The sequence below is a fragment of the Pseudorca crassidens genome, chromosome 3 (genome assembly GCF_039906515.1).
Source record: "Pseudorca crassidens isolate mPseCra1 chromosome 3, mPseCra1.hap1, whole genome shotgun sequence".
NCBI lineage: Eukaryota > Metazoa > Chordata > Mammalia > Artiodactyla > Delphinidae > Pseudorca > Pseudorca crassidens.
In genome coordinates this window covers 90,580,757-90,593,714 of record NC_090298.1, presented here as the reverse complement: position 1 = coordinate 90,593,714, position 12,958 = coordinate 90,580,757, and the positions used below count along the sequence as shown (strand labels likewise).

General features: G+C 34.3%; 1 protein-coding gene across 1 annotated transcript in view; it reads left to right on the top strand.

Moving 5' to 3' along the window:
- The window catches only part of TMEM232 (transmembrane protein 232), a 398,700-nt gene that overhangs the window by 13,497 nt on the left and 372,245 nt on the right, over positions 1–12,958 (top strand). The window contains 5 exon segments of the mRNA XM_067730223.1: positions 3,803–3,914; positions 8,671–8,776; positions 10,577–10,639; positions 10,642–10,713; positions 10,716–10,729. Of these exon segments, the coding sequence (XP_067586324.1) occupies positions 3,803–3,914; positions 8,671–8,776; positions 10,577–10,639; positions 10,642–10,713; positions 10,716–10,729 (367 nt within the window).

Here is a 12,958-nt window from a genome sequence, read left to right as displayed (position 1 = left end):
AAATTCTGCAAATTTTGTCCTCATTTCCACAGATGGACAATTATAGCTCACACAGATTAAATGATTAAGCAAAGATTATAGCATCAGGAAGTGTTGGAATCATGACCTTCTAAACTCGACACAGGATTTTATTTCCTTTCTTTTTTTTCTTCAGTGTGTCTCCTTTATGTTACATCATTTGTGATTTGTCTCACTTCCCTCCTAGAATGTGAATTTACTGAGGCCAGGCCTGATTCCTCTCTTAGCCCACATTATATCTAGTGAAATATCTTGTATGTGGGAGGCTTTCACTAAATGTTTATTGAACAAATGAATTGTCAGCTAAAAAAAAGTTCTGAATTCACAGATAACATAAAGTCATTTGGATTGATATCCGTGCAGTCAGAAGACTTTAGTATATTTCCCTTATATGAAATTGGCATGATGACCTTAATTCATTACCTTTCCACAGGACTGTACTTATATACTTACAGTAGATTACATTTATCTTTGTGAAATCTTTTGATAGTTTGAAGAAATTAGAATGTGTGAAGTTAAGATATTTTCCTTTCAAATGCCTATATTTACTTTTTCAAGTTTCCTTTTGCTTCTTATCATGGGTTATGTTTATCATTAAATAAGTATTAATTTGTATAACCCCTATTTGTGATGGGCATGAAATAGTTAAAAAAGCTATATTTATTTCCTGTTAAATATTTATTGACATGAGCTGAGGGAGTCCAGTTAAGGTACTCAATCTCTGTACAGGAAGCTGGAAAGCATTAGCTTTCCATAATTTTAATGATTCACTACAGGCCTCAACTGTACTGAAAGATAGTTGACAAAACTAAAATTATTTATAAAATATATTCTAAGCGTAGAAATTGTATTAGATATTATTTTTACCCTGAGGCTTTACTCTGCTTTAAAAATAAAGTGATACAAATGCATTTTTCTCTATATCCATTTTCCCTTGGATATAGTGTGTGTATTTGTGTGTTTGGAGTGTGTATAGGTGTGTGTATTTGTGTGTGTGTGTGTGTGGCTGTGTCTTTGTGTGTTTGGAGGGGTTTCTGTGGTCGGTGGTAGGGAAATCTGCTTAAACGAGATGGTTTTAATTTGATTTTCCCTATTTATGATGTTAATCATTGTTTCACATAGTTATTGGCCACATGGATTTCTTCTTTTGTCAATTACCTGTTTAAGCCTCTTCTCTGTGTTTCTATTGTTTGGGAGTTCTTCATATATTCTGGTTATATTATGGATATGAGCCCTTTGTCAGTTACATGTGTTGAAAATATGTTCTTCCATTTGAAGTTTTGCCTTTTAATTCTCTTAGGATGTCTTTATATAGATATATTTACAAACAGAGGTGGTAATCAAAATGTTTAACTATTGATATAGTGTGGAGATTGATAAATCAGAATAGTGCGCACCTACTAAATATCAGGCCTATGTACAAGGATTTTAAAAAATTACAGAATCAGTTAGCGTGGCCAAAATTATACTGGAAGTGATGGGAAGTGTCAGTCAATAAAGACATTGTTGCGTTTGTTGGGTACATCCATACTACTGCATGTTAGGATCAGTTGAACTTTAATGTCTGATAAATTTAATGAAGAAAGCATGCTACAGTGTTGCATACATGGTTCTATTTACTAAAAACAGTACACATAGGTTGGTTTATATTTGTGAGCATTGAGGATACACACTGACCCATTAATCTTGGCTATTTCTAATGGGTAGAATTGGAGACGGTAGGGTTGGGATGCATCCCTGAATGTTTGGTTTGTTATAAACAGCACTGTTATGTTAATACTTTTGAAGAATCTAATTTCTAATGAAAATTAGAAAAATTTAAATGGATAAAGGGACTATCTTATTCCCATAATACTCTGTACAAATGGGAAGACTGAAGCTATTTTGGACTCTTCGCGAGGAGTAGGTCCATGTCGATCAAAGATATGTCATCCCAGATGACTGTTGAGAAAGAGTTTTCAGCCAACCTTTACCATATACATCTAACCTCATATCTCCAAGAGCAAGATAACAGGTAGTCAAGAATGAAGTTATTCATTTCAAATGCCCAGTTCTAGCAGACTTTGTGAGTTCTAACACCTCAACTCTTCTGCTATTTTACTATACACTGCTTGAGGGCAAGGTTGTTGGTTTCACCGTTGTATCCCAGTTCCAAGGTTGGTAGCACCTGATACATAGAGATAGTCAATAAATGCTTACTGATTGAATGATTGAATAAATGCCTACTTTAGGGTGACAGTTAAAGAGCTGGTCATTTCATTAATTGTTCTTCACTGGGATATATATTTGGCTCTAGTTTACAGAGCATCATGGTTTTATCTCTGCTTATCCTGTGATCTTGTGGCACTGTGATTAATTTTACATACATCTGTCTTCCCAGTTGGACTATGAGTCACTCAGAGGCAAAATTTGATTTTTATTCGTGTTTTTTTCCTATATGCCACAGAGCAACTAATTCAGTAAGTTGTTGAAAGATGTTTTATTTTCTCAGATAACTCCTTTAAATCGTATGACTCCAATAGTTATTTTATCACATAAACAACTCATTGACTCTACTACCCATTTTCTATTCCTCTGATATCACTTTTGATTCCATGCCATTTTAAACGCTGTGGTACATCATTATAATCACTTTACTCATTCTCTTGCATACAGCCTCAACTTTTCTCACTTCTCTTTGAAATACTTGTCTACCTTCTCTACACTTTGCCCATGGGATCCTTTCCATTCACAAGGCTTTAAATGCCATATGTGTGCTAATGACTCAAAAATTGATATATTTAGCCTGAACCTTTCCCCCAAATTCAGACTCATATCTAACTGATTACTCTGCGTCTCCATTTGGATGGCCATGGTCATCTCAAACATAACATGTCCAATACTGAACTTATTCTCTACCCTCACCTCAAATCTGCTCCTCTAGCAACCTTTCCCATCTTGGTAAACAGCAATTCTATCCTTTCCGTTACTCAGTTAATCATGACTCCTTTTTTTTTTTTTTTTTTTTCTCTCATGCCTATTTCTAATTCATTGGGCAGTCTGGTTGGAGCTAATGTCAAAATATATCCATTATCCAAACTCTTTGCTTTAATTACTTTGCTATAATTCTGATCCAAGCCAAATTACCTCTCAGCTAAGTGTGTATGTGCTCTCTCCCTTGCTACCTCCCCACCCTCCAGCTCTCAACACAGCATCGGAATGATCCTGTTAAAATATAAGTTGAATTATGCCACTCATCTTATCAAAACCCGGCAATAGATTCCCATCTCATCCAAAGTTAGTATGGCTTCTTGTCACCTCTCTGACCTTACTACATACATCTTTTCTGTCTTGCCTACTTTACTTCAGCCACAGTTCGACTGATTCCACTTGCACGGAGGGAATAATGCTTTAGCTTAAATTGAACCAACACTGAAATATGTGAGGAGATAAATCAGTCTTCAACGTAATGAAGCTATGCTGGATTTTTTTCAAAGGCTACAGAGTTCTTCAATATCATGAGAATTATATTTCTCAATCCAAGAGTATGATAAGATCAATCTAGGAGACCTGTGTATGTATGTGTGTGTGTGTGTGTGTGTGTATATATATATATATATATATATATACATACACACACATATATATACATAAATATTTTACTGATTTTTGTGTGTGTGAAACTTTCTCATTAAGGTAAAGTGCTTTTTCAGAAAATAGATACACTTAGCCACTGGATGTTTGATTAATTATTTGGAAGTGATAGCTATAATTATTGATTTTTTTTTTTTCTTTTTTGGTTTAGGCCACCATTTTCAATCACAAAAGAATTCATCTTGAGACCCAACCAAACAAAAAATCCAAAAGAGGAGGAAGAACTGTTGGACATAGCTAGAAAAAACCTTATCAAATGTAAGGTAATGGCACACTATTGATTACTTTAGTATGTGAACTTTCTCTTCCAGTTGGTGGATGATTACCTGTTCTAAAATATTGAAAGAAAAAGATAAGAATACACCTTTCTTTAATCATAAGTAGGCATAGTTAAAAATACTAATGCAAATTAAAGTTAAAACTTATGACCAAATTATTCAATGTCAAATGGCTTTTTGGATGAAGATTCTTCATAAATTATTGGAGAATATAGTTGTTGGCACTAATCCAAGAGCTCACAGCAAAATATCAACGGCTGGTAAATAAATTTTTGTTTATGAAAATTACACTTTTTACTAAAAAAATGTTAACTGATATATGATGTTTCCTAAAGAGGAAAGAAAGGTCTCCTAAACATTCACTATATATGCACAGAGTACTCTGTTCTTTCTCTGTAACAAATTATTCACCTAACTTGTAGAAAATACATTCTTTAAGAATATGTCATTAATTCACAAAATTTCAAACACATATAAAAACAGAACAGAAAGTAAAATAAGTCCTTCTTTTACCTTTTCTTCATTAAATCCAGTTTAAGTTTTGGCAGAGAAATAATATACATATGATTTTGCTTTAACACTAGATAACTGGTGAAATAAAAGCTGCACAAAACTGAAGCATAAATTAAGTCAACAATTTTTTTTGTGGCTGTTGTTTCCCAGCATTTTGGCTCATGATTGACCATATTTAAAATTTTTTTAAAAATCCATGAAAAAAGTTGATTAGAGGGCTTCCCTGGTGGCACAGTGGTTGAGAGTCCGCCTGCCGATGTAGGGGACACGGGTTTGTGCCCTGGTCCGGGAAGATCCCGCATGCCGCGGAGCGGCTAGGCCCGTGGGCCATGGCCGCTGAGCCTGCACGCCCGGAGCCTGTGCTCCGCAACGGGAGAGGCCACAACAGTGAGAGGCCCGCGTACTGCAAAAAAAAAAAAAAAAAAAAGTTGATTAGAAAAAAGAATATATTAGCTTTGCATGCAGATAGTTGCCAGCAGGTACATTCATCAGTGAGTTTCTCTTCAGTTGGCCAACTGGGCAGCCCCAGGAATGGTCACATTAATATAAGAAGGGAAATCTTCATATCTCTTTTATGTTCACTAACCAGTCCATCCACAGTGAAGTAGCTGGAGTGCTCCAGAAAATTGGCATCAAGCTATTTTTTTCAATATGGTTACCCTTTTAAAATCAGAGATGCATTCTCTTGGTGAGGAAATGAGACAGAAATAATCCCTAGAAAGAAAGAGTGAAAATTATTTTCAGCAGACACTGATATTACTCAGAATATTAACATTCTATACATTTTAACACTAATACAGTTTACATAAAATGTCAAAAAATAAATATAATAAACGTAAAAATATACAGCTTTAAGAGCATCAGCCTCATAGAATGACTTTCAGAATAAAGAGATAATACAAATAAATAAGTGAATAAATAAAAAATGAAAATAAATGATAAAATAGTAATAAATAAAATACAAATGATAGAATTAATAATAAAATATAAATAATAATATATCAATCATATATATATAAATAAATATATAGATAGATCAATAAAACAAAGAGCTGGGCTCTTGAAAGGGTAAACAAAATCAACAAACCTTTAGCCAGACTCACCAAGAAGAAAGAGAGAGGACCCAAATAAACAAATTGAGAAATGAAAGAGGAGAAATAACAACTGATACCACAGAAATACAAGAAATTCACAAGAAAATACTATGAACAGTTATATGCCAACAAGATGGACTACCTAGAAGAAATGGACAAGTTTCTAGAAACATACAGCCTACTAAAACTGAGTCAAGAAGAAACATAATTTGAAGAGACTGATCACTAGATCTGAAATATGTAATAAAAAAACTCCCTGCAAACAAAAGTCCAGGACTGGAAGGCTTCACTGGGGAATTCTGCCAAACCTACAAAGAACTTATACCTATGCTTCTCAAACTCTTCCAAAAAACTGAAGAGGAAGGAACATTCCCAAAGTCGTTCTCTGAAGCCACCATCACCCTGATGCCAAAACCAGACAAAGACACTACCAAAAAAAAAAAAAAAAACAAGAAAATCACAGGCCAATATCTTTGAATATAGATACAAAAATCCTCAGCAAAATATTAGCAAACTGAATCCAACAACACATAAAAGGATTGTACACTATGATAAAGTTGGAGTCATCCCATAGTCACAAGGATGGTTCAGCATATGCAAATCAATCAATGTTTTAAACCACATCAACAAAAGAGAAGATAAAACAACAACATGGTCATTGCAGAAAAGCATTTGATAAAATTCAACATCCATTCCTGATAAAAACTCTCACCAAAGTGGGTATAGAGGGAGCATATCTCAGCATAATAAAAAGCCACTTATGACAAACCCACAGTCAACATAGTACTCATTGGTGAAAAGCTGAAAGCCTTCTTGCTAAATTCTGGAACAAGACAAGGATGCCCACTCTTACCAATTCTATTTAACATAGTGTTGGAAGTCCTAGGCACAACAATCAGACAAGAAAAAATATCCAAATTGGAAAGGAAGAGATAAAATTGTCATTGTATGCAGATGATATGATACTCTATATAGAAAACCCTAAAGACTCCACACAAAAACGATTAGAACTGATAAATGAATTCAGCAAGGTAGCAGGATACAAGATTAACATACAGAAATCTGTTCCATTTCTTTACAGTAACAAGGAAATATCAGAAAGAGAAAGTAAAAAAAAAAAAAAATCCCATTTAACATCATGTCAAAAAAAATACCTAGGAATAAACCTGACCTAGGAGGTGAAAGGCTTACATGCTGAGAACTATAAAACATTGATAAAGGAAATTGAAGATGATTCAAAGAAATAGAAAGATATCCAATGCTTTGGATTGGAAGAATTAATATTGTTAAAATGGCCATACTGCCCAAAGCAATCTACAGAATTAATGCTATCCCTATCAAATTACCCATGAGATTCTTCACAGAGCTAGAACTAAGAATCCTAGAATTTACATGGAACCACAAAAGACCAGAATTGCCAAAGCAATCCTGAGGAAAAAGAATAAAGCTGGAGGCATAACCCTCCCAGACTTCAGATAACACTACAAAGCTACAGTAATCAAAACAGTGTGGTATTGGCACAACAGACATATGGATCAGTGGAACAGAATAGAGAGCCCAGAAGTAAATCCACACACCTAGAGTCAATTAATCTTCAATGAAGGAGGCAATAATATGCCATGGGCAGTCTGTTCAACAAGTGGTATTGGGAAAACTGTATAGCCACATGTAAATCAATGAAGTTACCCTCACACCATAAACAAATATAAACTCAAAATGACTTAAAGACTTAAATATAAGACATGACACCATAAAACTCCTAGAAGAGAACATTGGCAAAACATTCTCTGACATAAATTATACCAGTATTTTCTTAGGTTAGTCTCCCAAGACAATAGAAATAAAAGCAAAAATAAACAAATGGGACCTAATCAAACTTATAAGCTTTTGCACAGCAAAGCAAGCCATACACAAAATGAAAAGATAACTTGTGGACTGGGAGAAAGTATTTGCAAGTGATGCAACTGACAAGGTCTTAGTTTCCAAAATATACAAAACAGCTCATACAGCTCAATATCAAAGAAACCCCAAACAACCCAATCAAAAAATGGGCAAAAGACCTAACTAGATGTTTCTCCAAAGAAGACATACAGATGGCCAACAGGCACATGAAAAGATGCTCAACATCACTAATTGTTAGAGAAATGCAAATCCATACCATAGTGAGGTATCACCTCACACTGATCAGAATGGCCATTATCAAAAAGTCTACAAATAACAGATGCTGGAGAGGACATGGAGGAAAATGAGCCCTCCTACATTGTTGGTGGGAATGTAAATTGGTGCGGCCACTATGGAAAACAGTATGGAGGTTCCTTAAAAAACTTAAAATAGAGTTACCATATGATCCAGCAATTCTACTCCTGGGCATATATCTGGAAAAGATGAAAAGTCTAATTCAAAAAGATACATGTACCCCAATGTTCATAGCAGCACTATTTACAATAGCCAAAACATGGAAGCAACCTAAGTGTCCATTGACAGGTGAATGGATAAAGATGTGAGATATACATATATATATATATATATATATATATATAAAAGAATATTACTCATCTGTAAAAAAGAATGAAGTATTGCCATTTGCAGCAATATGGATGGATTTGGAGATTATCATACTAGGTGAAGTAAGTTAGAGAAAAATATCATATAATATCACTTACATGTGGAATCTAAAAGAATAATACAAATTAACTTATTTACAAAACAGAATCAGACACACAGACATAGAAAACAAACTTACGATTACCAAAGGGGAAAGTGTCAGGGAGGGATAAATTAGGAGTATGGGTTTAACAGATACACACTACTATATATAAAATAGATAAACAACAAGGACTTACTGTACAGCACAGGAAACTGTATTCACTGTCGTGTTATAACCTATAATGGTAAAGAATCTGAAAAAGAATATATATTTATTGATGTATATGTATAACTGAATCACTTTGCTGTATACCTGAAACTAAAACAATACTGTAAATCAACTATATTCAATAAAAACAAGTAAAATATTAATAAATTATAAATAATAAAATAAATAGAATAAATAAAATATAGATAATAAAAATAAATAAATATTAAATTTAAAAGCTGTACGTTTTTGTTTGCCTCTTTTATCTTCCCCATAACAGAGGAAATTGGGTCTCAAAACCTTAGGTACTGGGAGGCATGTACATCTTCCTATGACATGGACTGAAGTAGTATATCTGGCTCAGTGCAAAGGAGAAATCCAAGATGGTATGTCCTCTAACTGAGCTCTTCTTAGTTACCCTAAGTGTTTTCTAGATTAGAAGTGAAGGCATAATTTGAGAACTTTAATATTTAGAAATTGTGCAGGAGCCAAGGAAAATCTGCCTTTCTCTATTGAAATACCTGACAATGTTTTATTATGAAAGGTCCTTTTGTAATTTTGAATTTATGAATTTGGCCGCTCAACTTTTTAATTGCAAAATTGTTTTAAAAACTTTTGCTCAGCAGAGTCTTTATTGCTTTTTTCTAAAATTAGTAACTAATTAAAAAGTAATATAAAATGTCATTTAGTGGTTTTCAATAACACTAGGCACTATACAGAAATTCGTTTCTGCATTTTATAATTCTTACTCATAAAACATTAACCAAATGGCCATTTGTTTTTCACTTGTTTTAAACAGCCATTTTACTCATTACCTTTTCATTTATCACGTATTTATGTCTCCTTTTAAACCACCCTCCAACCAATCTAAAAAAGAAATTAAAAAACATTATTTTTAAGGAAATAAAGTTTCTTCTATATTATTCTAAATTTTATGTGTATGCCTTTTAAAATGAGTTTTAGAATGTTGACCATATGAGGTCAGAGAGTATTTTCCCTTATAAATTGGGTTTTGTAGTGCTATCTGGGAGCTTTCAAGCAACAGGAAGAATAAGAATGATTTTGTATTTAACTTGCCTTTATGGCACTTCATCACAGTGCTATCCACAGCCTGACCCTATTAAATGTTTAAATGATACTGAAGTAAACAATCTCGGCTTTCCAGCAACCAGCAGCCCCTTGCTCTTCTTTGTCAATTAAACCTCAGTTTTGTTCATGAAAGTGCTTCAAAATCTTTGTACAGGCACATTCTTGGAGATATTGTGAGTCTGGTTCCAGATCACCATAATAAAGTGAATATTGTAATAAAGCGAGTCACATTAATTTTTTTGTTTCACAGTGCATGTAAAAGTTATGTTTACACTATACTGTAGTCTGTCAAATGTGCAATAGCATTATGTCTGAAAATGTACATACATTAATTAAAAAATAATGCTGTTGGAAAAGTAGCACTGATAGACTTGCTAGATGCAGGGTTGCCACAAACCCTCAATCTGTAAAAAATACAATATCTGCAAAGCATAATAAATCAAAGTGAATAAGATGAGTTATGCCTGTAATGACATGAGGTGCAGTGTTCTGTAGGGCCTTAGCGCTATATTCTTCCTTGTTCAGCTCCATTGGGCCTTATTTCCTCTGCTTTGATTTTCTAGTCTTCTACTTTTCTCTTTTATAGCACTTATCTTGAGCACTGTCTTTTGTCATCCAGTTCTGTCCTATTTCCCCACCATTATATATGTGGCCTAGTGATCTATTTTGTGTGAGGTGGAGCTCCTAGGGCATTTCTCTCTCTCCTTGCCTCTTCCCCCTCCCTGCCCTCCCCCACCTCTGTAGTCTCTCCGGCTTAGTGACTTCTGAGTAGTTGAATGTCCTACATGGCAGCTTAGAATTCCAAAGGTAGTATCTTGACAAAGAGGTAGAGGGGGCAACTGTATTGCCTTTTCTGATCTAGACTTGGAAGTCATACAGTGTCACTTCTGCCACATTCTATTAGTTAAAGCAGTCACAAGGCCTGCTCAGGTTCAAGGGGAAGGGGGCATAGACTTCACCTCTTGATGGGAGGGATGTCAAAGATATTAAAACCACAATGTGGTCTTGGTGACTGAGCAAAATAGTTAATTAGAAGACTTAATTGTAGTATGTAGAAAAGCAGCATAATTTATAAATTATACTTTTTAATATTTCAGAAGCTTTAAGTATGCTTTATGCTTCCCTGGACCATGCTACCTTTGATTACGATCTGCCTGCCTTAATTTTGTTGCGGAATCAGTTTTGTATAGACTCTGTTGTGATGCATTCCTAAAGACGTACTTATACTCAGTTGAATAAAGCTGGCAAAGGTAAGTTTTAAAATAATTTTAATGTGTTTTAATTGCTACATGTAGTACATCTAACCACATGATATCTGTTTCAGGAGCTAAACAGGCCATTTGGTTTTATTACAGAATATTCTCGTTTGGTAGCTTATTTTAATCTCCTCTAAATGTGGACATTACATTATTGCTTGATATGCAGATGGAGGTAGTTGAGAAAATACAGCTTCACCAACTATGTAAGAAAATAGCATTTAATTAAAAATCAAGTTTGCACTTATTTCTGAGTATATATAGCTTTTCTCCTCTCTCTATTTTTTTTAACATCTTTATTGGAGTATAATTGCTTTACAATGGTGTTTTAGTTTCTGCTTTATAACAAAGTGAATCAGCTATACATATATCCCCATATCCCCTCCCTCTTGCATCTCCCTCCCACCCTCCCTATCCCACCCCTCTAGGTGGTCACAAAGCACCGAGCTGATCTCCCTGTGCTATGTGGCTGCTTTCCACTAGCTATCTATTTTACATTTGGCAGTGTATATATGTCAATGCCATGCTCTCACTTCATCCCAGCTTACCCTTCCCCCTCCCTGTGTTGTCAAGTCCATTCTCTACACCTGCGTCTTTATTCCTGTCCTGCCCCTAGGTTCTTCAGAACTTTTTTTTTTTTTTGATTCCATATATATGTGTTAGCATACGGTATTTGTTTTTCTCTTTCTGACTTACTTCACTCTGTATGACAGACTCTAGGTCCATCCACCTCACTACAAATTGTTTCTTTTTAAGGCTGAGTAATATTCCATTGTATATATGTGCTACATCTTCTTTATCCATTCATCTGTTGATGGACACTTAGGTTGCTTCCATGTCCTGACTATTGTAAATACAGCTGCAATGAACATTGTGGTACATGACTCTTTTTGAATTATGGTTTTCTCAGGGTATATGCCCAGTAGTGGGAATGCTGGGTCGTATGGTAGTTCTATTTTTAGTTTTTTTAAGGAACCTCCATACTGTTCTCCATAGTAGCTGTATCAATTTACATTCCCACTAACAGTGCAAGAGGGTTCCCTTTTCTCCACACCCTCTCCAGCATTTATTGTTTGTAGATTTTTTGATGATGGCCATTCTGACCGGTGTGAGGTGATACCTCATTGTAGTTTTGATTTGCATTTCTCTAATGATTAGTGATGTTGAGCATCCTTTCATGTGTTTGTTGGCAATTTGTATATCTTCTTTGGAGAAATGTTCTCCTCTCTATTTTAAGGATTGCTAAATGCCACTTTTCCATTTATAAATGCTGACTGATAATTCTTACATTGTTGCCCGATTTGAGAAGATGAGTTTTCTCTCAGTATTCTATGTCATTTTAGAGCCATAAGGTGGGAAACCATGTTTATGTAGCTCATGTTTCATAAGGTCCTAGAAGACATATGGTTCTACTTCCTGTGATGATCAAGGTTGCCTGCTGCAAAATTTATTATTAGTCAAAGAAATTTAGCTTAACTAATAGTTTTATTGCAAAGAAAAGCAAGAAGAATAATTTTAAGAATAAAGAAATATATACATATGTATATATCTCAGTTGACATACGTGTATATATATCATTTGAAATTAAGTATGGTATTATTTGCAAAAATATATTTTCTCCTTATTTAATTTTGTTTATGAACTGTTAGAAAATGAGCATGAAGATATTCATGAGTCAGCCACGGCATTTTTGGAAGATATGTATTTCAGACCTTATAAATTAGGTCTAGATCTTCTCTGATATGTTTGGGGGTAAAAGACTTATGGACACCAGGCAGGATACAGAGAACACATAACAGAAATTGAACATGCAAAGAACTGATGCTTTGCTAGAAGAACAGGAGGCAAAGAGACAAGTAAAATTATAATGTCTTTTTCTTCTTTCCTCTTTATTTCCCAAACTGTTCATTATGGCGATATTTAAGAGCTTATATTTATATAATTATTTGGGGATTTCAAATTTATATATAATACAAAAAGATGGGTATATTAGTTTATGATGGAAAAAGAGTGGAGTGGAAAAACATAGAGAAAGTGGCTTTTCTTTCCTTTCCTTCTCAGCCCCTTTACTGACCTTTTTCCATTTCTTGCCTTTTATATTTCTGCCAGCGAAAAAAATGGCTATAAAATAAAGTTTTTGCCATTGCACATATTGCTTATAATTTACGTATACCATGGATTCATTGAATTTTAAAAAGATGCCTGTATCCTCTCATCTGGATG